The sequence below is a fragment of the Drosophila innubila genome (assembly GCF_004354385.1).
Source record: "Drosophila innubila isolate TH190305 chromosome 2R unlocalized genomic scaffold, UK_Dinn_1.0 1_C_2R, whole genome shotgun sequence".
NCBI lineage: Eukaryota > Metazoa > Arthropoda > Insecta > Diptera > Drosophilidae > Drosophila > Drosophila innubila.
In genome coordinates this window covers 12,780,108-12,807,884 of record NW_022995374.1, presented here as the reverse complement: position 1 = coordinate 12,807,884, position 27,777 = coordinate 12,780,108, and the positions used below count along the sequence as shown (strand labels likewise).

General features: G+C 36.4%; 4 protein-coding genes across 17 annotated transcripts in view; 2 read left to right on the top strand and 2 right to left on the bottom strand.

Moving 5' to 3' along the window:
* Positions 1-8,830, top strand: part of LOC117785271 (serine/threonine-protein kinase N) — a 41,838-nt gene extending 33,008 nt beyond the window's left edge. For 5 of the 13 annotated variants that reach the window (XM_034623205.1, XM_034623207.1, XM_034623204.1 and 2 more), the window contains 8 exons: positions 22-1,317; positions 2,891-3,403; positions 5,100-5,261; positions 5,813-6,415; positions 7,117-7,488; positions 7,548-7,655; positions 7,723-7,863; positions 7,932-8,830. In XM_034623205.1, coding sequence (XP_034479096.1) covers positions 22-1,317; positions 2,891-3,403; positions 5,100-5,261; positions 5,813-6,415; positions 7,117-7,488; positions 7,548-7,655; positions 7,723-7,863; positions 7,932-8,075 — 3,339 coding nt within the window. In that variant the 3' untranslated portion in view covers positions 8,076-8,830. Of the gene's footprint in view, positions 1-21; positions 1,318-2,890; positions 3,404-4,558; positions 5,014-5,099; positions 5,262-5,812; positions 6,416-7,116; positions 7,489-7,547; positions 7,656-7,722; positions 7,864-7,931 lie in introns of those variants that run through there. The other 8 variants (XM_034623214.1, XM_034623203.1, XM_034623212.1 and 5 more) reach the window with 6 other exon arrangements.
* Positions 8,831-9,555: 725 nt separating this feature from the next.
* LOC117785290 lies at positions 9,556-10,109 on the bottom strand. The gene is made up of 3 exons (XM_034623232.1): positions 10,055-10,109; positions 9,925-10,003; positions 9,556-9,871 (listed from the first exon to the last, which is right to left on the bottom strand). The coding sequence occupies exons 1-3, from the start codon at positions 10,055-10,057 to the stop codon at positions 9,624-9,626; spliced, it is 330 nt and encodes a 109-aa protein (XP_034479123.1). The 5' UTR covers positions 10,058-10,109; the 3' UTR covers positions 9,556-9,623.
* Positions 10,110-21,115: 11,006 nt separating this feature from the next.
* The window catches only part of LOC117785645 (locomotion-related protein Hikaru genki), a 29,273-nt gene continuing 22,611 nt past the window's right edge, over positions 21,116-27,777 (top strand). For both annotated transcript variants that reach the window (XM_034623777.1, XM_034623776.1), the window contains exon 1: positions 21,116-21,797. In XM_034623777.1, coding sequence (XP_034479668.1) covers positions 21,662-21,797 — 136 coding nt within the window. In that variant the 5' untranslated portion in view covers positions 21,116-21,661. The remainder of the gene's footprint in view (positions 21,798-27,777) is intronic.
* LOC117785649 (cytochrome P450 4p1-like) lies at positions 25,533-27,729 on the bottom strand. The gene is made up of 8 exons (XM_034623781.1): positions 27,511-27,729; positions 27,247-27,444; positions 27,109-27,190; positions 26,926-27,026; positions 26,598-26,868; positions 26,320-26,540; positions 25,922-26,236; positions 25,533-25,858 (listed from the first exon to the last, which is right to left on the bottom strand). The coding sequence occupies exons 1-8, from the start codon at positions 27,710-27,712 to the stop codon at positions 25,698-25,700; spliced, it is 1,551 nt and encodes a 516-aa protein (XP_034479672.1). The 5' UTR covers positions 27,713-27,729; the 3' UTR covers positions 25,533-25,697.

Genomic DNA, 27,777 nt, shown 5'->3' with positions numbered 1-27,777 from the left:
TCTGTTGTTTTTGCTTTTTAGGCACATGGCCGTTTGTCGGAATCATCGCGTAAACTTGATCTCTTGCGGTATTCCTTGGAGCTGCGACGCCAGGAGCTGCCCAGCGACTCCCCCACCGCCCAGTTGCTCAAGCAGGAGCTGCAGATTGTCCAGCAATCGACGTCACCGGCGCCCGTGCACTACACATCCTTGCAGACGGGTCCGGGTGGATTGCTGGGTGGCAAGTCGTATCAATCAGTATCGTCGCTGGGCCGTTGTGCCAGTGTCACTGGCAAGCTGGAGGTGCGTCTGATGGGCTGTCAGGATCTGCTGGAGGATGTGCCTGGACGCTCGCGACGGGACAAGGACAATAGCTCCAGTCCGGGAGATTTGCGTAGCTTTGTCAAGGGCGTCACATCGCGTAGCAGCTCCAAGAGTTACTCGGTCAAGGACGAGACATCGATAGAGATTATGGCGGCTATTAAGCTGGACAACATAACGGTGGGACAAACGTCTTGGAAGCCATGCTCGCAGCAGGCTTGGGATCAACGCTTCTCCATCGATCTAGATCGTTCCCGGGAGCTGGAGATTGGCGTCTATTGGCGGGATTGGCGCTCTTTGTGTGCGGTGAAGGTGCTGCGTCTCGAGGAGTTCATTGATGATGTGCGTCACGGCATGGCGTTGCAGCTGGAGCCACAGGGACTGCTCTTTGCCGAGATTAAGTTCCTCAATCCAATGATCTCGCAGAAACCGAAACTGCGAAGACAGCGCATGATCTTCAATCGCCAACAGGCCAAGAACATACCACGTGCCAAGCAGATGAACATTAATGTGGCCACCTGGGGGCGTCTCCTCAAGCGGAATGCTCCAAATCATGTGCATCTGGGTGCCACAGGAAGTGCTGGCTCTGTTGGACGTGGCTCTCCCCCTCTGGCCGGCAACAACAATGCCTCACGGGATTCCGAATCGCCGATATCGCGTACTCCCTCCTCAGACGCATTGGCCGTGGAACCCGAACCATATTCCCCGGGTGAGCAGGCACAGAACATGGAATTCGATCCGGATGCCGGCTTGCATGAGCATGTGGAGACACCCGGCGAATATCCAGATCCCGCAGCCAGCGGCCTAAGTGGCATGCGACCGCTGTCCATGCACATGCATGGCATCAGTGTGTTGCCACCGGAGACGCCACCGCCAGCGGCCAACGCAGCCGGCAGACCCAACACGCTCAGCCTACAGATGCCCGGCAAGACGCCACCCAACCGAACTGCCGCACCCACCACAGCACCACCACCGCCGCCAGTGCTGAAGTCCGTAACTCCCGTGCTGGATCAGGAGGTGAGCCTCATTTTTATATATTTACTGTTCTTAAAACTGTACAGCTATTTTTCTTCTCTGTCCCATACATACGTATACATACAGTAGGCCAAGTAATTGTTTTGACGGAGCACAATTAACAGATTTTACCAAAAAAATATTTTATCAACAATTTTATTTAATTTTTAAATATTATTATTAATTTTAAAATTAGTAAATTATTTTATTTTATCAAAACAATTACTTGTCTAACTGCATATACTCCATAAAATCTGAATACTTGGCTTGTAAATTATCTGTAGTTGATTTTGATCGTTGTGCCTTTGCCAGCTGTGCTCCATTCATTCTGTAAATTCAATCGAATCAATCGAATCATTCATTCAAACTGTATAGCTCATTTGCTTTGGTGTTGGTCTTCTAACTGTACATAGAACTTTTTACAGATATTGAAATAGCTACATAGATATTTAGAAGATTAGCTAACGAAACTCCATACAGAATAACACGACGTTGAGCTTTCTTTGGCTGCTGATTTCCATTGCATTGTCAAAGTATTTTTTTGAATCATATGAATATCCCACATAGGAAACTTTTTGTTGAGTACTATATTTGTCAATTGCTTGCATAAAAATTAAAATTAGAAAATTATAGCTATTAGTTTATAGCTTTTATATTAACTTTTCTTTAAATTGAACTAGTTCTTAATTTCTTACTCACATTCTGTTATTCAACTTATTAGTTAAAACTTATAGCTAGCTTTAACGACGAATTTATACAGAAACTTAAAGGTTTAAAATAGATTCTTGTTGAATCCATTGGGGTTATATTTACTAAAGAACTAGATGCTTGCTGGATAGGTTCTATGGTTGCTATTAGATCAAATGAGCTGCTAACTAGAAAAAATACCTTCAGTTTTCGGTCAATTTTCCGTTTATTTTTATCAGTTCATAAAAATAGAACTAGCATTATGAATATCATGATCTTTCAATCATTTTTCTGCAAATTGCTTTTGCTTGTCTCTTCTTTTTCTTGAACTATCTTTCATCTCTTTGGCTTTTTCATATCAACACAATTCTTTTCTCTTCGATCCCTTTCACTAATTCAACTTTTTAACAACGCTTTTTTTTAATCTATCTCTTTCTCTCCAGTGAGAGAGGGTTCCTTCCCTGTCTTTTGGTTACTCTCCATTATCTCCTAAAACTCCATTTTTACTCTTTCTCTCTCCCCCACTACTACTCCATCTTTTTCTTTTCTTCTCCAAATCCTCATCTTGGGGATTTGCTCATTGTATCTCTCTATCTTTCTCTATCTCATTCTCTATCATCTTTGGGATTTGCTCATTTGTCCTTTGTGTCTTGTCTTATCTTCCTTGTTGCACGTTCAACCTTCTTATCAACAGTTGTGTGTTATTTATCTCTCTCTCTTTCTTTCTCTTTTTTATGTACTTTTCCCCACTTCTTCGTTTGCCCCACTCTTACATTCTTCCTTTGCCTGCTATTTGCTTATTGCCATTCGTTTATGTGTGTGTGTGTGTGTGTGTGTGTGTGGGCTCTTGTGTGTGTGTGTGTGTGATGATGCCGTTAATCGTCGACAGTTGCAGGATGCATTGCATGAATTTGATTTCCTCTCGGAAATGGAGTCGCATCCAATGACGCTGCGTCGCCAGCACGACAAGGAGAAACTGCAGCAACAACAAGAACAATTGGATGCTGTTATGCCATTACAAGAGTCGCCTCCAATGCTGCCTGAACCACTAACCAACATTCTGCCGCCTGCCAATCACCACCAACCACACAACAACCACAACAATCACAACAACAATCACAGGCATAGCACAAGCGAGTTGTCCTTATCAATACGCAACCCATTTCAGTTCCAGCAATCAATGAATCCACCTCATGGTGTCGCCTCGGGGGTGGAGCAACAGTTGCATCGTCCAGTGTTGACTTTACCGCCGGTGGTGCTCCATGGAACACCGGATGAGGAACCATTGTCCGCCTCTCCTTTGGTGGAGTATCCCGAGGACGATGATGAGTATTTGTACAACGGGGGGCTGCAGTCCAGTCACAGTCACAGCTCCAGTGCCGGCGATCGTTTCTGTGTGGAGGTTAGGAGGTTTTTTTTTCATTTGATACCCTATGTTTTTTTCGGCTATGGTTATTTTGGTTATTTGGTTAAACTTGTTATTTGTTTTCGTCTTATGTTAATCCCAAAAGTGTCTTTCTTGTTATTCTCGGTGTTCTGTTAATGTTCTGTTAAATTGACAGCTCAACCACTGCTTTAGCTTTATGTTTTGAAATTTCCCAGTAACTGCACATTCTCACAGACACACAGCATGTAGATAACAGCCAACAGCACGTTAACAGCTAACATAAGATAACATAATGCACACTTAGTTTAGCTAACATTTAAATGTTATGTTAATAAAATGTCGTTACATAGCTATAACTGCATCCGTAGCTTAGTTAGCAGTAAACTGTTATGTAAAATGCGTTAGTTTAGTTCAATTAGTGAAGCTAACATTGAAATACGACTATTATTTAAAAAGCATTCCATGCATTTTTAGTGCATTTAACAGAAAATTGTTATATGAATAACATAACATGCATATTTAGTACAGCTAACATAGACTTGTAACAAAAATGTTAACCAACAAATATTGCAGCTAAATAGGCGCAGCTTAAAATGTTGAAAGTTGTTAACTCTTATAAGTAAAATAACAACAAAAAAAAGCTCTGAATAATGAATGACATTGAAAATTATCTTTCCACCACAAAAAAATAAAAAGTTAATTCTGCGTTTTTCAGAGTAATATTATACTATTTTCCTTAAAATTAATTATTTGGTTAATATTTGATACCATGATACAAAATGTGAAAAATGCAATCAAGTTTTCATAAAAAACATGTGTTAATTTACCAAGGAATAGACATAAGAAGCTAGTCTATATTTATTTTTATGGGCAGCCAAAATAGGCAGTTAGCTGATAGATCCTGCAAATCTGTCTATCCTAACATTGTCGATGTCACATTTGCAATATGACAATTTAAAGGCGAGATACACGACATTGAAACGTAAATAATGTGTGCCAAATGAAAAGTTAAATGAGGCGATTTAAGTGCTTCAAAATATTTATATATAAATTAATTTAAATATAGTAGATAAGAACAGTTCACGTGCCAAACAAAGGGAGGGGTTATTTTCTTTTAACTTGAACAGTCTTGTCACACAGTCAGTCACCCTGTATATGTCTATGTGTTAGTTTGTGTGGCGTCTTTTCTATCCACACGTTGCACGTAACCAAAACGTCAGCGTTTGCTTATTATTTTTATCTATTTTTCCATTTTCACGTTGCGCTGTTTAAGATAGGAAGAAATGTATATGGTACTATATATATACATAAACTGTTGTGTATATAGTATTAAGCACATTTTTAGACCAGAATTTTGCTGGCAGTTTCAGTTGTTGACAAATCGATCCATAGGTTAAAACGTGAATGGGATTCGCATCATGATATTGCCAACATTTCAAGCTCTGGCACAGCTTGTGAGGCAAATCTGTGCTTTAAACTTGCAACAGCAACAAAAGCAACAACAACACACGCATCACTTTCATCAGTTGTCGTTAGCCAGGCCTCTGCAACAACTGTTGCTGGCAGCATCAACAACAACATCCACAACAACAACCACAACAACATCCACATCGAGCACTGCACCTGTATGTGTTTCAAGCACTATTTTGTGTTATCTCAGCTGCTTTTGAAATTAGTTCGTTATAAGAAAACAAACACAAAACTCTTGCAGGCAAAAATCAATCTTGTACATATTACCATTGAACCCCTTGAGGCGTCTCCGAGCATCAGCAGGCGTGGCAGCTGCTGCAACATTGAGGAAACGACAACAAAGACAATTGCCATTGAAAGTGTTTTAATAGAATCCGTTGAGTCAGTGCAGCCAATTGATGAGGTATACGGTTTACAAAATAATATCAATTATTGTGTACCTCATGTGAAATGCAAATATTTTTGTCAGATATACCAAACATAGATATAAAAGCTAAAAATAAAATTTAATTTAAACAAAATAAGCCAGCGAGAAGGTTAGCAAACACTAGAAATTTAAATAACAAAATATATGCAGTTTAAAAAAAATTGATTCAAATGTAGTTTATTAATATTAGAAACGACAAACGCCGAAATAAAAATTACTTTAATTAAATATTGCAAAGTTTTCTAGAAATTAATGCAAGAAATGTACTACTTTTTGCATTTAAAATATATTTTTCCTATTTACATTTTTACACTTTTTTATTTTATAATTACAAATGTACAAGTTACAATATTTTCCTAATTTGTTTCCCCCAATTTTAGGGAGTCAATTCATTCAGAGCTTTTTAACTAGCAAAAAGAAAGTATCGATCTAACAATACAAGAATGTACAATAACTCAAATGTATCTCCTACTCAAATGTATCTTAAAATTGGTTCAATTAAATCAATTTCGTTCTACTTTCCACAGGTAATTCCACAGTTGGGCAAGCTCTATTTAGGCACACAGCAACAACAACAACAGCAGCAGCAGCAACAATTGCCTTATGTGCATTCATCGCCCATTATTCAGGAGCCGCCAACGCCCACAATTTATGGCAATAGCGCGGCGAATGCACCACAATTCCCACAGCCCACACAACGCCAGGACAAGCAGCAACAACAACAACAGCAGCAACAGCAACCCATATATGCCAATCAATATGAGCTGAATGTGGCAAAGGCCGAAAGTGGCGCCTCCACCAGTGGACGCCGCAATGTGGCACGTGGCTTGCAGTATCGCGAACCCGCCGGATATGAGGCTCTACGCTCGGGGCAACCTCCAAATGCTGGCATGTTGTCCATGGACAACTTCCGGCTGCTGAGCGTCTTGGGACGTGGACACTTCGGCAAAGTGATATTGTCGCAGCTGCGCAGTAACAATCAATACTATGCCATCAAGGCGTTGAAAAAGGGCGACATCATTGCCCGCGATGAAGTGGAATCGCTGCTCAGCGAGAAGCGCATCTTTGAGGTTGCCAATGCCATGCGGCATCCGTTCTTAGTCAATTTGTATTCGTGCTTCCAGACAGAGGTGAGTTTTACATTATAATTGCTAATTTTAAGTACGCTTTTATTAAAAATCCCAATTAAGTATTTGCTGGAGTATAAAATTTTAAGTAAAAATATGCAGAAGTATAATATCCCAAAAAAATTAAATAGTGGATATAAATATCCCAATTAACATAAAAGTATGCTGCTAAGAAAAAATCCCCAGCAATTTTAAATGCTTTGAAAAAATGTCAAGTAAAATTGTACTGGTTAAGAAATAAATAAATAAATATTTGCTGGTGCTGGAACATAAACTATTGCCAGTAAAAATTTACTGTAAGCTTGAATTTTCAAGCATTTTACATGTTAACTGGAAAAGTTAAACTAAAAGTACAATTGATACAAAAAAAAATTTGTGACAGAATTGAAGCATTTTCAAAGTAATTTACTGTTGACTTGAATACTCAACTAAATTTATAAAATTAAAAAAAAAAAGAATTTAATCAGTATTCCCAGTCCTGCCTTTTAACTGTATCTAAACTATTTAATTAGTCAAGTATTTGAGTAAGTAAGCTGCGACCATTTCAGTAGTAGATTTAGTTTATTAACTGAAGTATTTTAGTTTGAAACTAAAGTAATTCAACGAAATTGGCAATAATAAACTTTAAATATAGTAACTTCAATTATTATGATAAGAAGTAACTACTTAAATATGATATTAATTAAATATATTTTTGCTTACAGCAACATGTGTGCTTTGTGATGGAATACGCTGCCGGCGGTGACCTGATGATGCACATCCACACGGACGTATTCTTGGAACCACGTGCCGTGTTCTATGCGGCATGTGTGGTGTTGGGACTGCAATATCTGCACGAGAACAAGATCATATATCGTGATCTGAAGCTGGATAACTTGCTGCTCGATACGGATGGTTATGTGAAGATTGCGGACTTTGGACTGTGCAAGGAGGGCATGGGATTCGGAGATCGTACTGGCACCTTCTGTGGCACACCTGAGTTTCTGGCACCCGAGGTGCTGACGGAGACTTCGTATACTCGTGCCGTGGACTGGTGGGGACTCGGTGTGCTCATCTTTGAGATGCTGGTGGGAGAGGTAAGTGAATTGATAAATGAATTATTGAATAGGTTACTTATAATATCTCATTTTTGCAGTCACCGTTCCCTGGCGATGATGAGGAGGAAGTGTTCGACTCCATTGTTAACGATGAGGTGCGGTATCCCCGTTTCCTCTCCCTGGAGGCCATAGCAGTCATGCGTCGGGTAAGCGATCTGTTAACGTCGCTAACCGAGTATCTTTAAACTCATGAATTTTATTATAATTTTGCAGCTGCTGCGCAAGAATCCAGAGCGACGACTTGGCTCATCAGAGCGCGATGCGGAGGATGTCAAGAAGCAGGCATTCTTCCGTTCCATTGTCTGGGATGATTTATTGCTTCGCAAAGTCAAGCCACCATTTGTACCCACCATTGTAAGTACCAAATAAAGTCTTACAGTTATCTATGTTTATTTAACTTATTTTTTTTTTTTTTTTTTCAGAACCATTTGGAGGATGTCTCGAACTTTGATGAGGAATTCACGTCGGAAAAGGCGCAACTGACACCGCCAAAGGAGCCGCGACATTTGTCCGACGATGAGCAGTTGCTTTTCCAGGACTTTTCATATACGGCCGAGTGGTGTTAATGCCCGGCAGCTCATTGTCTGTGCTTAGCTCAGTCAAAACTAATTTATAACTAATGCTTTTACACATGTGCAGCCTTGTTGCCACATAAAACAGAGAATGAACTATATATAATAATAATATATTATATTTGATTGTATTTGTAAACCTTGTGCATGTTGCTCAGAAGCATTAACCAAATTGCCTAGAATTCTACATTAATGTAAACTTACCTACATCATTATCAATCAGCAATCAATCAGCCTCTAAATTTATATTTATCGTCTCATTACAATCATTATACAACGGTTAACATATTTTGTGAGTTATTAATTTGCTTTTATCCCAAAACGAGAATATTGAAAATGCATTGAATAGTCTGACGAACCTTTGGATAAGCCTTATGCGCATTGTTGTAGATTTTTGGAAAGATTTTCATAAGCCAGGTTCTATATTTATAAATGAGAATGATGAGAGAACGTAAAGCATATGTATACACAGCTATTTTACAAGCGCCAAGTAGATGAGTTATATAAACAACAATTAAACCAACACACACACACACACACACATAACAACACACTTGTATTTTCATAATAATCATACACAGATTCACATTAAAAATGTTGAGAGAACAAATGAAACAAGTCATAAGATTGTATGCACTACAATTAATTATACATAAATAATAATAATAATGAAGAAACAGAGCTCATCTCTATATACTATACTACTATATACACTTATAAACATAAACAAATATTTACAATTTTTAAAACTGTATATTTTTTTGCAAATAATCAACTCCCCAGCCCATTGCCCGAGTTGAAATTATTTTAATTATTTTTTAAATTATATACATACATGCTTATACATTTGTTATTTATTATTGTACTTTAAAAACAACCAACAAAACAAAACACAACAAACATAAAAACTGTATTGCTTTGAGCATTTTTTTAAAAATAAAATTCATTTTCTTATTGGAAATAATTTGTTTGTAAGCGGTGCACGCTTAAAAAAAATAAACAACATATAACATTTAAATAAAAAGAGACCGCAAAACATAAAAAACGTTTGAGATATTCCCAATTTACAAATTTTCGGAATTTCTCAATTGCATGCAATCAGATTGTTGTACGTTTAAGGATATCTATGCTAAAATTAATATAATTTTTAAATTGTATCTAAGTTATAGTTTTCGATAATTGAAATTAGCTTAAGTTACACTTATGTCATAATAATTATATTACGAATATAAATTACAATTACAATTACGTTTATTAATATGATTGTGCATAATTCAAATGCAGCGAGACGTTTTGTCATTTATTTATGTGCATAGCCTAATGTTTATTGATTGGTATTATCAATGGGAAAGCTTACGAGGATTGAAGTTTGTGGCCAACTTTGGGCTGAGCACATAATTGTTATTTCTGCAACTATGATATGATTTTGAATAAATGTATCTATCGCTATCAAATAAACAAACTGCAGTTTTCCGTCAATAATATATACAATTTATTAAATTCGAAGAAGAGAGTGTGTAATGATCTTGGATACAGTTGTTGTTATGTATCTGAATTGAAGCCTTCATCGATTTGGTAATACAATATATTGCCTGTGTTGTCAACAATGGCTACACAGATCCTACTACTCTCCAGTTTCTGTTGCAGCAGTTTTATTAGACCAAAATCGATGTCCTTCGAGTGTGGTAGGGGTATAAAAGCAACCTGTTTAATCGTCTCCTTATCCGCGGTTAAATAAAATACGTTAAGACTTTGTTCAAACTGCGGTTTAATGTTGCTTAGGCGTTCATCTAAAATTAAAGCTACTGCATTACTTGGAAGATATTAAATTTAGCAACTTTACCATTTAATAGATCCTCGTAAACTAATTTGGCCAAGCTGCGTGTCAATGCATTTAAATCTGGGTAAACTGAGTCCAAATCCTGCAAAGATGATCGTTGTTACAGTTTAAGAACAGCTGCCTGATAGCTTACCATATCTCATAGACTGTAAATGTATTTAATCAATTAAATAATCTTTTTAAATTGTCTTTTATTTAATAAACAAATTTGTTGTGCTTTTTATTCGTCGCCGGCAAGTAAGCAGCTGTTTTTTTGCATGACGTCACTATTGACTATCTTCCAGCTGCTAGCAGTGTTGCAAAGCTCAAAAAAATGTATAGCAAATGGCGGCATATTTAAATGTGTTGTGCCTCTTAATGAGGCCATCTAGTGCTTGAAAATTTTATTTGTCCATGTTTATTTTGGCTTTTCGTAACTAAATGTGAAACTGCACATTTATATTAATCAAATTTGCTAAAGGCATAGAAGTAATTAATGATTTCATAAATTTTTCCTGTAATTAAGTTCTCAATTTTATTTTTCTGCCACTATAAATGATTATAATAAATATCAAGTTATTGCATATTTACAAATTTAACCACAAGAACAGATTTTAAATGTATAATAAAAATAATAGTTACAATCATAATAATCATAGCATTTATATTTTATTGATTTATTATATTATTCTCCAGCTAAATGTATGTTCATTCAATTTAATGGTAATCATGCAAATAATATTCGATTTGGCACTAGAATAATCTATAAAACTGAATTGCACACTAGAAGAACGCGTCCAGACAATGTCTTTGCCGCAATAAAACTGCGCAACTTGGGCCCTTGACGCTTGCCACTTGCCACACTCAAGTTGCACGCCCACAACGCAGACGTTGCAAACAAAAAACAAAAAAAAAAAGATAAAGAAAAATATAACCAGACAAGAAATTATGCTAAACAGATGCAGTTAGCCAGAGAAAAAAGGGTCAGGATATGCATGCAAAGTAGTCTTGAGTCAGCCTTCAAAAGGGATGTCTATTTTGCTGGGGAATCTGTGCATGTGATAAGGGTTTTGGCAGGCACTGTAACATTCGCCAGCAGCATTTTAATGTGTGTGTATGTGTGTTGTGTATGTGTTGGTATCTGGCTGCGATAAGTAAGTTTTTAAGCTGTGGGTCTGCAAATTAATGTTGTGGTCTCAACTGTCGTTTAATGTCAAGCCTCACTGTAGCAGTCAGGCTATTCAATTAGGCGCTCGGTTTACAGTGTGTACCTGGGAACAGAGACCTAAAACCCAAAGAGAGAGAGAGAGAGAGACAGGCTAACTAAACCAGATGTTGCGGTCGATGGCCATTATGGAAGTTGTCAATACCAGGAGACGGAGCTGGAGCTGGAGCAGCAGCAGGAACTGACGCAGGAGGGGATTGAGATGAAGCAGCAACAGTCAGGGCAATTACAGTGGCAAACAAGGCAGCTTACGACAACGATACGGAACAACAGTTATGACAATTACACACACACACACACACGCACGCTCAGACTCAAACTCAGACCGAGTCAATCCTGCAGCCTCGTTTTGCAACATCCTGTGTGTGTGTGTGTGTGTATGTGTGTGTGCGTACGTGCGGTTACTTAATGCTGTTTGGCCAAGCAAAGTTGTGCGTGTTGTCCTTTTGGTCCTTCCGGTGCCATGGACAGCGTATGAACTACACAGGGACATCGACTCCAACTTCAACTACAACTCCATAAACGAGGGCGGTCTGATAAGTCATTGACCTGAGTAAGAGAACGCTGCTTCTTTAATATATTATAATTATATTTTTGTTGAATGGTGTAATTCATCCACTAATGACTGTTTAAATGGTATAAAGTTCAGTAAAATCACATTCCTACATTCTAGTAACATTTAATATAGTTGAGTTTAAAGAACCTTTACTTTTCATCATTATTATAACTTCATTATCATTATTATAACTCTTATATATACAGAGACAAATTTATTCTTTATAATATAAATATTTTGGGAGCTTTGACCAATGTTAATATTTGAAAATCCTAAGAAATTCTTACGATCGCTAGATAAACTAAATTGTTCTACGTTAAAAGAAGACTATGCTGAAAAGTGCATTTATTTAAATATTATTTTTTTTAGTTGGAAATTTTTTATTTTGTTTTTATGGAAATTGAACGCATGTAAATTAATTTAAATTTGAAAATTCCTTTTTTCTACTTAATTTTGATAATTTATCAGCTTACCCTCGCTTAACTCCATCCTTGATCGGAGTAGTCCGTATTCCTTTGGCCTCGACTTGGGCATGTGCGTGCGTGCATTTAAGCATAATATTATTTGCACTTGCCGCCCGCTTATCCAACCACGCAGATAAACACACACAACAAACACTCCACACACACACACACTCACTCACGCAACTCAACACACAACACACACAAAATGGCAAATTCCTGCTGGTCAGTTGGTTATACTTGGAATCGTAGTCGCAGTCATAACCATTTCGAGCAGCCAAATGTAAGCGTTTATGGCTTTTACCTAAACACATATATGTGAATGTGTGTGAGTAAGTGAGTGAGCGAGTGAGTGAGCGAGTGAGTGAGTGAGTGTTTGTGTGTTGCCTTCAATTAGGTTTCAATGGCACTCGTTGACAACATAACAATGAGAAATCTAAAGTTGTACAGTTTTCATCAGACTAAAGAAAGCTTAATTTTAACTTAAAAATACAAGATTAAAGATTAAAGCTTTCGTTTCTTTTCTACGTTTGATGTTATATTCAAGTTACACTTTCAGCTCGTGTCATTACGAACTTTCTTCAGTTGGTTGAACACATTGTTTTTTAGAGCTTTGACTTTAATTAAAGCTGCAAGCGGTCTAATAAACTTCAATGGCTCGCTAATAAGTGTGCTACACTTTTTGCGCTTCCAGCACAGAAGGAGCAGGGGCACAATAATGGAGGGCATGTGGCATGCGGCACGTATGCTCACTGACTCACTGTCTGTTGCTCGCTAGGACACACGTGGGACACAGTGCATGCAAATTTGTGTGCACACTCGGCCACTTAGCATATTTGCAACTCACTTTTGGCAACTGCTGTGTGTGTCATCTGTGTGTGTGTGTGTGTGTGTGTGCGTGTGTTGCAAGCCAAAATGCCACTGGTCACTTTGAGGCATGCCGCCGGGAGACTTTTAATTGAACTTTCGCAACAATACCGCGGGGATCAATTGAGATTTATTGGCTGAACGTGTCGCTGTGGTTTTGCTTTTCCTCTGTTTTTCTCATTTTTAGACCCTGTAGCTAAAAATTACATAATGTATATTAAGTTTATCGTAAAAAAATAATTATTAAATAATAATAATAAACACAGAACTCCAAAAGTAGGTAATAAAAACATTTTGGAAGCATTAGTTTTCGTTTGATAAATTTAACCCTAATTTAAAAAGTAACTGAAGAGATTAAATCACTATTAAATACTTTCTGAAAATAAAAAAATCACATTAAAATCCAAAATAAAAATATAGTAGAAATACAAAACTTATTTAAAAATATACTGTTAAGAAAAATCCTAAGGAAAATTTTAATGATAAGGAAAATTTCAAGTACAAACTTTTCAAGTATAAAAATAAAAAAATAAATAGTAGCTGAATTGTATAATTTTTAATTTATTTTTTAATTTTTCACTTATCGTATAATTACAGGGTCTCTCACAGACGAGTGTGCTCGACTGTAGTCCTTACTGCTAGTTACTGTTGTTTTCAATGCTCTGGGAACTGAATGTGTGGCATCAACTGCGATTGTGTCTCCAACTGTGTGGCATTAACTGTGTGGCATTACGTGACGTAAGCAAGCAATTAATGTTGTATTTAATTTACACGGCAAGCCGCAAAAGTTGCCTCCAATTGCGACTGCAAACTCGTTAGGCATTTGGCCAATAAATACACATACACATACACACACATACACATATATATATATGTATAAACTTCAGTTGACTGCAAACTTTTACTTGCAAAATTTCTAATGTCATTTGCAATTCAATGCGAATATGGCCTAATTACGAGAGAAGTTGAAACTTTTAAACGTATAACTTTTGGCCTACTACTGCCTTCCATTTTAGCCACCCCCTTTGCCTACAATATTCAATTTGCCATATTCACATTTGTTTGCATTGGTGGCAAGTTATTAAACTACAACGTGGCAGCTCATGAAATGCGATTTAACAACTTTAATGACAATTTAAGCGTCCTAATGACTTAATGGCTTTTGGCTTTGGCTTCTCGGTTTTGGCCTGTCCGTGTCGGGCGTCAAAACAATTTTGCCGCATCATTGGCAATGCAATTAGCTTAGTTCTGGCCAAAATGTCCTGGGTAATTAGAAGCCAGCAGATACTTGGCGCTCTTTCGACTCACGCATTTTATTTTTGCCCTTCTTCTTTTTTTGTGGCCAAGACAAAAAAGCGTTTAATGGATTTGTATGACTGTGCGCGAATTTTCATTAAAACTCGATAATTGCATGACACGACAAGATTTTTTGGCTTGATGCCAGCGTTAGTTTTGCTTATTGCGCATACGCCCCGTTGGCCGCGGCCTTAATGGTAGACAATGGCTTTCTCTCTCTTCAGAAATTGCAGACAGTCTGCAATTGATTTAATTATACGATTGCTTGCATTGCAAGTGATTCGATTCGATTCGATTCGATTCCATTTCGACCCCAAGCAATTCACTTGACTTGTCACGCCCCCTCGCCTCTCTTCACCTCCAAGTGCAAAAGGCATTGGCATTTTAATTACTTTGAAAAGGGCATCATTTTGAAGCAGTTGAAAATCAAGCACTTAACATCATTTAATTATTTAATTACTGTGCTGCACTTAAGAGACCTTTCTATTAGATGTGAAGCTACTAACATATTATAAATGTTTGTTTTATTGCAAGGGGTTAACTAAAGCATGCTTTTAAATGGAATAAATATTGAATTATATCTTTAAATATATTTATTTAATTGTAAAGGAATATTTAATTGCAGAGTGAATCAATTTTAAAATTTAATTTATTCCACATTTACTTAATAAGCTTAGGTAGCAAATAGTTGATGAATAGATATAAATTTAGAAAATTATTAAGCACAGGTAAGTAAAATAGTTATTTATTTCATTACCAAGATACTCTGAAGCAGATAAGCTGTTATAAATATATAAGTAATTACATTAATTGTGATTTGAATTAGTTATGCAACAGATTTAACAATTTCAACAACAATAACAAGAACATTTACACATGTAACAACAAAGTATATATTTATATGGATAGTTGCAACAAATTGTAGCAAATACGATTAGATAAAATGACAACATCAATTATTAGCTTGGATTTTAATTTGGTTCTGTGCTTCGGCAGTTGACAAGTGGGAAGGAAAACTTTGTTTTCGAAACTGTGGCAAGTTGCAGGCTGTGGTTATAGTTGCAACTTGCAAGTTAATTGAATTTATTTGTTAGCTACAATGTGCCAAACATGCACAAACATGTCGAAAATGTGAGTGTGTGTGTGTGTGTGTGTGTGTGTGTGTGTGTGTGTGTGTGTGTGTGTGTGTGTAAGTATTCAGCTTGAATGCATTGAAGCAAACAGAATGCAAAGGCAACGAAGCAGATGGCAACAAATACGTGTGGCATGCAACAAATTATACAGATAATGCAGCACAATTGAATTTACAGTTTTCTACCAAGATGTACAAGTAGTAGAAGAAGAAGAAGAACAGGACGAAGGAGATTGTGATACAATTGCAAATAACAACAACATCAGTTTCATTTTCCACTTGACTTGAGCTGAGCTGAGTTTCCTCTGTTTGAGTTGCGCGTTTCGCATTTCAGCAAATTTTCAATGCGACAGACGACTGAGCAGCAACAGCAAGTGGCAAGTGGCAAGAGGCATGGGGCAAGGGGCAAGGACTTTGCCAGACAGCATTGTGTTGCATTCAATTGTTGGTCTCCCCAAAACGTGTCCACGACAAGGCAACATTTATCAGTTTGAGGCAAACGGAAATGTTTCACTGGGCTTGCGGCATGTGGCAAGTGGCAAGTGGCCCCGCTTCCTTGCCACAGAATTCATTTACGTAATTAGTGGCCAAGGTTGTCAATGCTGTGGGCATTTGCTCTGTGTTGACCGCAATGTAAATGCTCAAATCACCGCAATGTCCAGGCACAGACTCCTCGTCAATTGGAGACGAAACATTATACTCTCTTGAGCACAATTCATTGCCTACTTTTGCGGGCTGCGTTGCATGCCACAGCCAGATTAATGCCGTTGCATTGGCAAAGCTTGAGAATGATAGCGGACATTGGATTAAGCTAGCAAAGCGACAAAGGAAGAGAGAAAAGAGCAGAGAACTGACAGATATTTTAGCTTAAAACTAGCTTTAATTTTATTTTTTTTAAACACTTACCAAAAAAGAAAAAAATCATAAATAATTTATAGCTGTGAAGTAAGTGAAAGCATATAATAATTAATAATTGTTTATAGGTTTATTAAATGAAATTAAAAAATATGAACATTCAATTTATTAAAGTATTTTCTATTAAAAATTGGATCTATAAGGATTAAGAATTATTTAAAGTAAGTGAATACATATAATAATTAATAATTGTTTATAGGTTTATTAAATGAATTAAAAAAATATGAACATTAAATTTAATCAAGTATTTTCTATTAAAAATTGGATCTATAAGGATAAAAAATTATTTAAAGTAAGTGCATACATATAATAATTAATAATTGTTTATAGGTTTATTAAATGAATTAAAAAAATATGAACATTCAATTTATTCAAGTATTTTCTATTAAAATTGGATCTATAAGGATTAAGAATTGTTTAAAGTAAGTGAATACATATAATAATTAATAATTGTTTATAGGTTTATTAAATGAAATTAAAAAATATGAACATTCAATTTATTCAAGTATTTTTTATTAAAAATTGGATCTATAACGATTAAGAATTATTAAAAATATTATTAATTTGTGAAGGCAAACAATTTTTTATATTTTTATGCTGTTGACTTTGAAATAATGTTGCTCTGAAAGTAAAAGAAATATAATAATAAAGAATACTTTAAAGTAATATTAATATAGGCAAGTCTATTTACCAATCGTAGATTCTTATACTGGGCTATCTTCATTTGATGGACATTCGGTTAGGGCAGGTTGCTCACCATGGACCTTTTTATGGGGCATGGCGAAAATCAGCTTCCTCCAGAATTGGGGATCATCTCGCCTCAGATACGTGTTGTATTTCATATAACGCTTCAGCTCGGGCTCCAGTCTATCAAGGTCAACATCCGGATATAATATTACAATCAGTCGCTTGTTCGGGTCCATCGAAGTGGCTTTAATGGCGGAGCGGAATTCAAAGAGACCCCAGGATGAATTGACAAAGTTATTGGTCATCAAGATGATGACCCTCTTGGAATATTCAATTGATTCCAATATGCAAGCCGGAATGGATTCGCCTATCTGCCAATCCCGTTGATAGAAGCGCAGCTTGTACTCGCGAGGTCCTTTCTCCAGCTTATCCAAATACTCCTTTATCAGATCCAAATCAACATGTGAAAATGCAAGAAATGCATCGATTTTCAGAGCCGCGTCAGCTTTAGGTTCCGGGCGAGAAATAAATCGTAGGCAAAGATTCCGCTCATATAGCCACATGAAAATTGACTTCTTGGTATACAAGAATATGATAACTAAGACAGCCAGTCCCAGAAGAGATCCAAGAGTATTGTATAGTACATTAGACTTACAAACATCAGATTTTAGCCAATGCATCGAAATTATAAAATGTTTATCATCGCACATTAAACCGTCACGATCAATCACATTATTCGACAAATTGGCGACAAATTCAAACATGGGAATCGCATCGCAATTACATATCCATGGATTTTCTGCAAGATATATATCTAATTTACCTGCTCGTTTTGAGAGAAATTCGATTACTTTATGGTCAAGTAATTTAAGATTGTTACTCCGTAAATCCAAAAGAGTTAAATTGGGTGGCAACTGTTCAACATTTATACTTGTTAGATTGTTGTTTTCCAGATGAAGTTCCTGTATATTCGAATAACCATATAGGGTTGAGTTCGGCAACTGCGCTAAATGATTGTAATCAAAGATAAGTGATGTAATCCCGGTTATTGGTATTGGCAACTCCGGAATCGTCCCATTGTTATTTTCACTTAGTGCACAATCTATTTTAAATGTGTTTAGTGAGTGGTGAAAATGGCAGTTGCATGCTTTGGGGCATGGTTTTTTATGTATATCAACATTGAAGCCGCAAGTATTTGAATCTCGGCAAATAAAAGCAGATATATTTTTTTTTGGTATATCCACATCTTCATCCAATTCCAAAAATGCTAAATTATCTTGTATGATTGTGGAACTGAAATATATTAATAAAAATAATAAGAATGTATTTTAGCTTTGCCTAATTATTATTTATGAACATACCTTAGCCAATCAAAATCATTAATCGATCCTCCTTTAAACTTTAAAGTCCGTAAATTGATTAAATCTTGAAAGTGATACTTGCTCAGTTTTGTGATGTTGCAGTTAAAAAATCTTACTGAAGTTAAATTCTTTAATCCTTGAAACAGTTTTTGCGGAATTTCAACAACAGATGCATAAATTGGAAATATCAATTCAAATATTTTTAAATTGCCCATATCTCTCAGAAGTATTTCATTTAATACAGGAATGTATATTTCCTCGTTACTTTTATTTAATATACTTAATTCATTATTAATAGGAATGACATTTTCATTTATATTATCATGCTGTAGGAATTTTATCCGCAGCTTTTCAATTTGCGTTAGATTAGAAAAATATAAATCTTGGCATGAGTTTAAGTTTGCACATAAGGACAATTCAAGTGTGTTGAGATTTTTAAATGGTCTTACTAACTGATTAAAAGGCAGACATTCATCGCACTGACTCCACAAAATGTGCTTTAAGTTTGGAAAATTCGATGATAGAAAATTGATATATTCTGTTTTTGTATGAGTTTTAGGAAATTCTTGAATATTCATTTTATATACGTCTCGTTTGGTGCAATTTTGAAAGATACGCTTTTGATAGTATTCCACGGTGCTGTTGCATTCTGGTCTTTTTCGCATTCTAAGACGAGATTTGTACAGAGCTGTTAGACAGACGAAAATTTTCACTGATTCTTCATGCACCTTAAAATATCCCTCTAATATGGGAGTAACACAATCTGGGTCATCTTCGTATAAATCACAAAAATTTGTATTCCATTTATCCACGCAAGTGAAGTTTAGTGTATTGCCATATAATTGAATTCTACACAAATTCTTTTTATCTTCTTCTATGGATATTGGACATCCCCATTCGAAGAGAGAGTCACATATTATTTTATTATTTACTGCTATAGTATTTGCATTTTTTATTGCAAAGTGCAAGTACAGGCAGAATATTTTCAATATTTTTATCAACATTTTAAATATTTGAGCGATTGGTCTTTGTGGTTGCCAATTCCAATTGAAACTGTGAAACGCTTTAATTAACTCAAGGCTCCACAGTCGAGAAAAATTACTTACATATTTGTAACTAAAGTCGAATATGCGACAATCTATATACCCTAAAAGAGATCTTTAATATTTTCAAAAAATTCATTTCAGTTGGTTTACAGCATCCATATTTACATAATGTCACTTGGTATAACTTAGATTTACTTTCGTCATAGTATTATATAATCTTTATACCCTATACAGGGTATTCTCACACAGCTTCTTTATAGTAACTCGATTATTTAAAAACATTTGGAGCCTGGAGCTGAAGGTGAAACCAACACAATTCTCTTCAGGAATATTTTATGAAATTGACGTCAACTTCAAGTTGCCAATCTGAGTTTCATATGTAAAAAAATATTTATATATGTTCCTTGGGGTGCTATATATATATACAAAAGCGTAGGTATGAGCAGAGAGCCCCTTGGAAAATATAAAGTTTTCTTTTCTAAGGGAAAAAATGTATACATGTATTATGTACTAAGAAAAAATTTTTTGTCAAACTACAAAAGCCATAAATTATATTTTTCAGCAAATAAATTTAATTTTAAAGTAACATGGAGCTCTATATTTGATAGTCTGACCCCTTTATTCAAATTCTGACTACGCCTTTTTACATACATACATATGTATGTAATGTATTTAATGTAAAATATTGATTTGATTAAGATTTTGTAATTTCCGTACATTATTTTCGTTTACTTTGTCGTTTGATTAAAAGTATAAGAGGGTTATTTTTGTATATCGCATTTTTTGAGGAATTTCATATCAATTAATTGTAAAAACTTTTTATTGTTATGGTTTTGCGAAGCAAAAATATTTTTAGAAGATTTCTATATAAAAAAAATTGCGCTACATTTTAATTAAACGACCAATATACTGTATTACAACTCTGTTTATTCAATTACTACTGATTAATCGGAACAATTTACTTGCATTTTTATTAATTCAGCTCCAAATAAAACCAAGTGCTCCCAATTTTCAAAGTGGTGCATGTTTTAATATTGTGGTTAATGGGAAAATCTAGCTGATGAATATTTGACCAAATCAGCTACTGTCTTTTGTAATTGGAGTACAACAGATTCCATTTAATTGAGTGCAATTTTGTATTGTTGGATTGTATGGGAAATGTTGACAGAGTGCTGTTGCATTATCAAAGAAGATTCTAATGCTGCATTTGTATTGATAGCATGTATTGTTTGTGTGTTAGTGCATTGTGAGTGTTTCTAAACTAATCAAACAAAGCAGAGAAACTTCAGTACACACTTCATTGGTATCGGAATGCCAAAGGCGGAAATAAACGCGCGCCATTTTCAACGCTTTGACGTGCACAGTTACAAGGACACACACACACACACACACACATACAAAGTCTGACAGTTGGCGCCAAAAGTGCGGCAACAGAAAAGCGAAAGCCATGCAACATTGGGAGAAAAACAGACACAAGGAACAAGGAAAATCAAAACAAAAACACACGATCTACCGGCAAAATGCACGTGAAAGCAGCACGAGTCCTTTTCTGTTCGTGTCCTTGCTTCGTCAAGTGCCGAAGTGCAACTGAACGAAGCAGCGTCCTAGCTACGCCGAATCCAACGAAGCTCACAAAGGACTATAAAAGGACGAGACGCTTTGAGTTTCGACGCATTTTGTCATCGTCAACGTTGCAGGCAGCAATTGGGAAAAACTTTGGACCAGGAAAAAAGCGGATAAGAAAGTGAAAACAAAAGTGAAAATTTATGGCTAAAACTGACTTGGATTATTGCCAAAACTCAACTGTATACATGCATGCATATGTGTGTGTGTGTGTGTGTGAGTGTCTGTGAGTGTTTCTGAGTGTTTGTGAGTGTCTCGTTGCAGTTTTGAGGCAAAGTGAAATTCTATTTTGGTGCCATTGAAGAGTTTGTTGTTGTTGCCACACGGACACATTGTTGTAGCTGGCATTGGATACTGCAACTTGTGAGCGGCTTAAAGACGCAACAAAAACAAGAAATATCTAAAAATAAAAACAACAACATGTTAAATGACCAGCTATGTGAAGTGTGAGTGCTTAACATAAGTTTTTCAAGTGTTTGCTGGCTCAATGTCAGCCAAATAATTGAGGCATTTACTCGTCTGTGCAACAAACAGTAACAACAACAACTAACAAGCAAAAAAAGAAACTAACTGTTGTAAGCTTTTGGCCAACATGTGGAGTTGGCAACGTATGAGGCATAAGCCACTCTGGGCCCTGATATCCTTGACCATTCTGCTGCTGGTGCTGGACAAGAGTCAGGCCAACACGGAGGCGCCACCCGTTGAGTCAACAACCACAACGGAGCCAGGTGAGCTATTCTATACTCCACTTTGTTTTTTTTGTTCATTTCAATTGGCCAAAAAGCGTTGTTTTGACCTTCATTTGCCAGCGACATAAAGAAAAAGCACAAAAATTATGGCCAACATGGCAATCGGCTGACAGGACATGCAGGACCCAAAAGGCGGCTCAGTTATTGATGCTGAAGCGAGCAGCCACTTTGTTAAATGACTTTCGTGCCCAAAAACGATAATCACACACAAATACACACACACACACAGCAAGAAAAAACAAGTGGAAGAAAATTGAAAAAACTTAACGGATAACGAAGATTTCATACCCTAAACATACTCAAATCGTATATTAACTGAGAATAAATGGATTATAAATCAAATAAAATATACTATTTGCTATAAACTCAAAACTATTTACATAAATTTATTTATTCCTGCATTTTAGCATTATTTTTTCATTACAACAAAATGTATATTTGTTGCCTTTACCATATCCAACAAAATTTAAGTTTTGTTTAATGAAATAGTGAAAAGTTTCAATGCTATTAGTTAAATAAGGTTTATAACTTCTATAAATACTTAACACGTGCATTAAATAAAACTATCAAAGTTCTGATATAACAGGAAATAAAGTCAATATCTATAAAGTATTCTGTATCGTTAAAGCTATTGTAATTATCGGATTGTAAACAAATATTAGTTCTCCTTTAACAGCTAAATTTGATAAAAATTTCGTTTATTAACAACATTACTTTAAGGTCTGATTTATTTAATCTCACAATTGCATATTTAAAGTTTCTTTAAAACAAAGTCAATTTTATTATTAACAATTAAAATTGATACATACTTAAACATATAAAATATGAAGTTTTGCCTAAAGTAAAATTCTAAAGTTGACAACTCCAAGCTATAAAATTTAATAAATATATTTTTTTTTGCAAGATACAAACAAAGTTGCAGAAAATCGTTTAAAATTGTGCAAATAGTGTAAAAATAAAGCGTTTGATAAATGCAGAAAATGTAAAGCATGCATATATATTTTATTTATATATGTATATTTTTTGTTGTTTTGCTTTGTCGTGTGCTACAAATATGTTGTAAAAGTTGCAGTGCCTGATATTCGTACAATTTTATCGAGTTATCAGCAGGAAAAAGAAGCAAAGCAAATGGAAAGCAAAGCCAAAGCGCAGAGCAAATAACTCGCAGCAAATGAAATATTTCATGTTCACAGCACTGAAGCGACCTTCATCTGAGTTCCTACCCTCTACCCCCTCCCTCTAGCATAGCTGGTCTGTTCCCCTTCGTGAACTGTTTCGCCCCCCTTCGTTCCCTATTTACCAATCTCAGCAAAGGCCTGACACAGAGGCAATCAAAACGAGGCCTGTTGGCCAAACCTTAATCCCAATCAGAGTCAACACACAGACACACAGAGGAAACTCACACACACACACACACATGCTGATACAGAGAGAAAAAAAATATATGTATATGTATAAAAGGTAGACGAGGCAAAGTGAGATTGCATGAAAGCATTTAATGAAGTATGGCAGCTAGCGAGGGCTGCTTAATAGAAATTAATAGCCACGCATGGGGTAGGCCATTCAAGCGGAGGAGGGGTGGCTGGCAAACGGGGGGAGGTATGAGCTTTATTTTGAGAGTGACTGTGAAAAGTGTTCGATGATGAGGCGACTGTCGTACGCAATTTGTTACGCAAAAAGGGCAGATGCGCATAAAGTAATTAATTTCCCCTCTCACTCTCTCTCTCTCACTCTCTCTCTGTCTCTGTCGTTGTTGTAGCCCTTTCAGGTTGCTATTGTTGTTGCCGATGATCTCATCAGTCGCTGCTTGTGGTAGGTTGTGGGTGGCAACATGTTGTTGCAAAAACTGTGACTGTGACTGTGACGCAGTTGATTTTATTTACTGCGCGTTTTTGTCCCCGGTTGAAAAGTGCGCAGTTTTTGTGGCAAGCGCACAGAAATTGAGTTGGATTTTTGGTTGCATGTTGACTTTGTGGCAATAACAGCAGCAGCATCAGTTGCTGCAAGCACTTTCCATTTTGCTAGCTAAAATATTTGACCAACACACACAAATGCACACACACACACACACACATGTAGAACACTTGGAATTTAATTTGCATGACACAAAACTCAAATCGCATTGCCAAATGGAATGTTGCCACAAAGCGTGGCAAGCAAATGAAAAGCACAGCTTCTCGCTGGCAATTTTTTCTCTAAATTCTCGCTTCGTTTTGCATTATTCTGCCATTGCCTTTTATCCCATAAATCTTAAAGCATTTTTGAGCTGCAGTTGATCTTTTGTGCTGATGATGATGATGATGATGATGATGATGATGATGTTGGAGATGCTGATGGAGCTGATGATAAAGATGATGTGTGTTAGATGCCCGCAGGATTTGAATGCATCCACATGTGACGCCAAATGACGTCTCACATGGCCTCGTTTTAGGTTCTCGGTTCTCGGTTCTAGGTTCTGCCTACTGGTTTCTGGGCGGGGGACTTGACTTGACTTGGTTCCAGTTTTCAGTCTTGCATTATGCATGCAAATGATATAACCGAGTAACGAACTGTCAAAATCAAAAGCGACAACTGTAAAAAACTATGAGAGGAAAATTATTTTCAGCACTCCAAAGATTTTATACCCTTGCAGGCCGTTGTAATGAAGTGCTTTAATATTAAATATCATTGAGATACTTCTTTCAGCCAATAAAAAATTTTTATTTAATTTAATAAAAATTATCTGCAAAATTAAAAAAAATACATACTTAAATTAATTTTTTAAATGATTCCTTTTCTTTTAGTCTTTTTTTTTAGTAGTTCAATTATAATCAAATTTTAACAGTATGTATAAAATGTAGTTTAACAGTTAATTTGTGGGCTTGACTAAGATATCTTAAGAAGAAACATAGATTTTTGTTATGGTAAATATTAATTTTTAATTGAGCGTTAATTTCCGATTAACCGATCCGGCGGATTTTACCACAAATAGTACTTGTATCAAGTTTAAAAGAATTGCCGAACGAAAATAAATATATAAAATATCTTAAATATATTACAAAGTGCGCGACAAAATTTGTATACCCTTGGTTAGAGTATAAATAGATGCACCCAAGACAGCCCACTCCATATCCGGTTGCAGTCTCAATCCCAGTCCCAGTCCCAGTCCCAGTTCCATTGCCAGTTCCCTGGCACATTATGTGCAATGTATGCGCTAAAAGATAAAGATGACTCGAGTCCCAGGCAACCATGAGACTTGGCTGCACTTCCTCCCCTCTCACTGGGTAGGGAGAACGGGAAAGAATGCGTGTTTTGCATAAATGCAGTTGGTAAGAGGCAGCTGTAGACTTGTTCATTGTGGCAAAACTGCTTTTGCTTGGCTGTGCATGAATGATTTATGGAGCAGATGCAGCGTCACTGAAACCAAGAGCCAAGAGTCGGGAGTCGGGAGTTGGGAGTCGGGAGTAGCCATTGCCATTGCCTTTACCAGCGATTATCAGCCCAAAGTGAGCACAGATTAAAGAACTATGCTTCATGTTGCCAACTTTGAAGAACTTGCCTAGAAAGCCCACCATTTGGTACTGTGAAAATAGCTACGAGCTTTATAAAATGGTTGTTTTATAGGCTCAAAAGTGGGCTAAAGATTTTGCGTTTAATTAAATTTTTAAATTGTCTTTCTAGCATTTAGGAAATATCACTAAACTCCTCACCGAACATTTCTTAAACAAAACAATATTCTGTCTCTTTTACTTTAAAATTTATTTATTAAGCTTAAAGTTTTAAGTTTCAGCAGATTTTTAGATTCCTTGATCTTTCTTACAACATCTAATAAGCTGTCTACAGATTAAAGCGCATTTTGATAAAGAGAAATAGCCTAAAGTACGATATTATGTTTATCTATTATTTACGCCTTATTAGCCTCACTTTAATATTGTTATTGGTACGTAGTGTGAGGCCCGCGTTAAAGACGAATTCATTGGGATCAACGACGGGAAGAATTTTAAACTGCTTGAGCACAACGATCAGTAGAGTCTTCATCTCTAGCATGGCATACTTTTGACCTGTGAATAAGATAAGAAAATTAATCAATCAGTTATGTAATAATATTCCATAGATATACTGACCTATGCAATTGCGTTGTCCCGCACTAAACGGTATAAAAGAATATGTGTGACGATCCTTAGAGTTTTCTGGTAGAAAACGTTCTGGTCGGAACTCGTCTGGGGAATCCCAGTATTTCGGATTCCGATGAATGTCAAAGGAAAACAGGTTAATCTGAGAATGGGCAGGAAGAATGAGACCGTTGGCCAGTTCCGTCTCCCGAACCGTTTGACGACCAAAACCCGGCACCGAGGGAAACATACGCATCGTTTCCTTCACAAAGCAATCTAAATATTTAAGCTTCGATATCTGACTGATGTTCAGGTTGCTGAACGCATCTAACAGTTAGAGAAAATAGAGAAAGGTAGTATTAAAACATTAATAAATAAGTTAAATAAATAAAAAAGCTGGATAAGCTCACCATCTATGAGATCGGAGATTTCCTGGAAACAAAGCTCCTGCTTATCGGCATAAAGAGACATGTTCATCAGACCAAATATAAGACCACTGGATGTGGTATCAAAGCCCTCAAACATTAGGGTATCCACCTCCTCGCAAATACCCTCGTGATCAATTAGACCATCCTTCTCGGCAAAGATCAGAGTGTCCAGCATGGCGAAGCGTTGTTTCTTATTGATGTAACTAATTTTATAATAAAGTTGGATTAGATATTCTGTCCCACAATGATATTTTACTCACATATCATCATCTGCCGATCGGGAACTTTGACGATTTTGCAACTCCTCTTTGAGAAGTAAACGACGCTTGGCAATAATTTCACTGGAGAAATCGTGGACCACTTTAAGTGCAGGAGCATCTTCCTTTGCTCCAAGCAACTCATACATTGTTTTGTTCCAATAAAACGGATTACTTACACGTTTGATGAAGCACTTTTCAATCATGGCAAAGTTCTGTCGATAAAGATCTCCCTTCTCGGCCATATCATCCAGCTTGACGCCCATCGCAGTCTCTATTGAGCAATAGATAAAAATAGAATCTCTAACACGTTATTATCTAATAAACCCACCACAAATGCTGTTGAGTGTGAATCTTGAAATCAACTCGCTGAGAGAGATAAGAGTCTCGGATTGACCCAGAAAATGTTGGATAAACTTTAGACTTTCAGCTCTGAGAAGAAAAATCAAAGAAAGGTAATTGGAAGACTATGAATAATATGAAAAAAAAAAAATTTAAAGAACTTGTAACTCACTTGAAAATCTCCCCAAACTGTTCCAAGATATTAAAATGAAATGAAGGCGTTAGCATCTTGCGTCGACTGTGCCATTTCTTATCTAAAAATAGATAAAGTGAGTCATGCTAATACAAAGTTCACTTAATTACCGCTTACCTGTAGATGTGAGCAATCCAGTGCGTAGTGCTGGATGCAGAAAGTCATATGACGGTGCTTTGGATATCAAGTTTTGATCGTTCAATATCAACTCGGCATTCTCTGCATCAATAATGTTGTAAATGGGAATACCAAATGAATATTTCAAATAGCTGATGCCAATTTTTGCATTAGCGCGGTTTTCCTGAAAGAGTTCCGCTAAAAGGACAAGAAAAAGATCGAGATTGTTCACAAACAATTTGTAACTACTAAATTGAATCTCACCATGGCTTTTTCCATACATGTCAAAGGAGTTGCCAAAGATTGTTTTGCCCTTGGCCACAGGAGCAATGCTCTCCACAGGACGACCATCCTTGGTTCTCACTCGAGGTGCAAAGAACGCCAAGACAACATAGTGCTTGTTGATCTGGTATAGCCAGAAGAGAAGGCTAAAGAGTGCAATAACCAGCAATAAGAAAAATCCCATTTTAAACCATTCGCTTCCGACACAGTTGGGTGACTAAATCGCTTTTGTAAACTCGCTCTATTCAT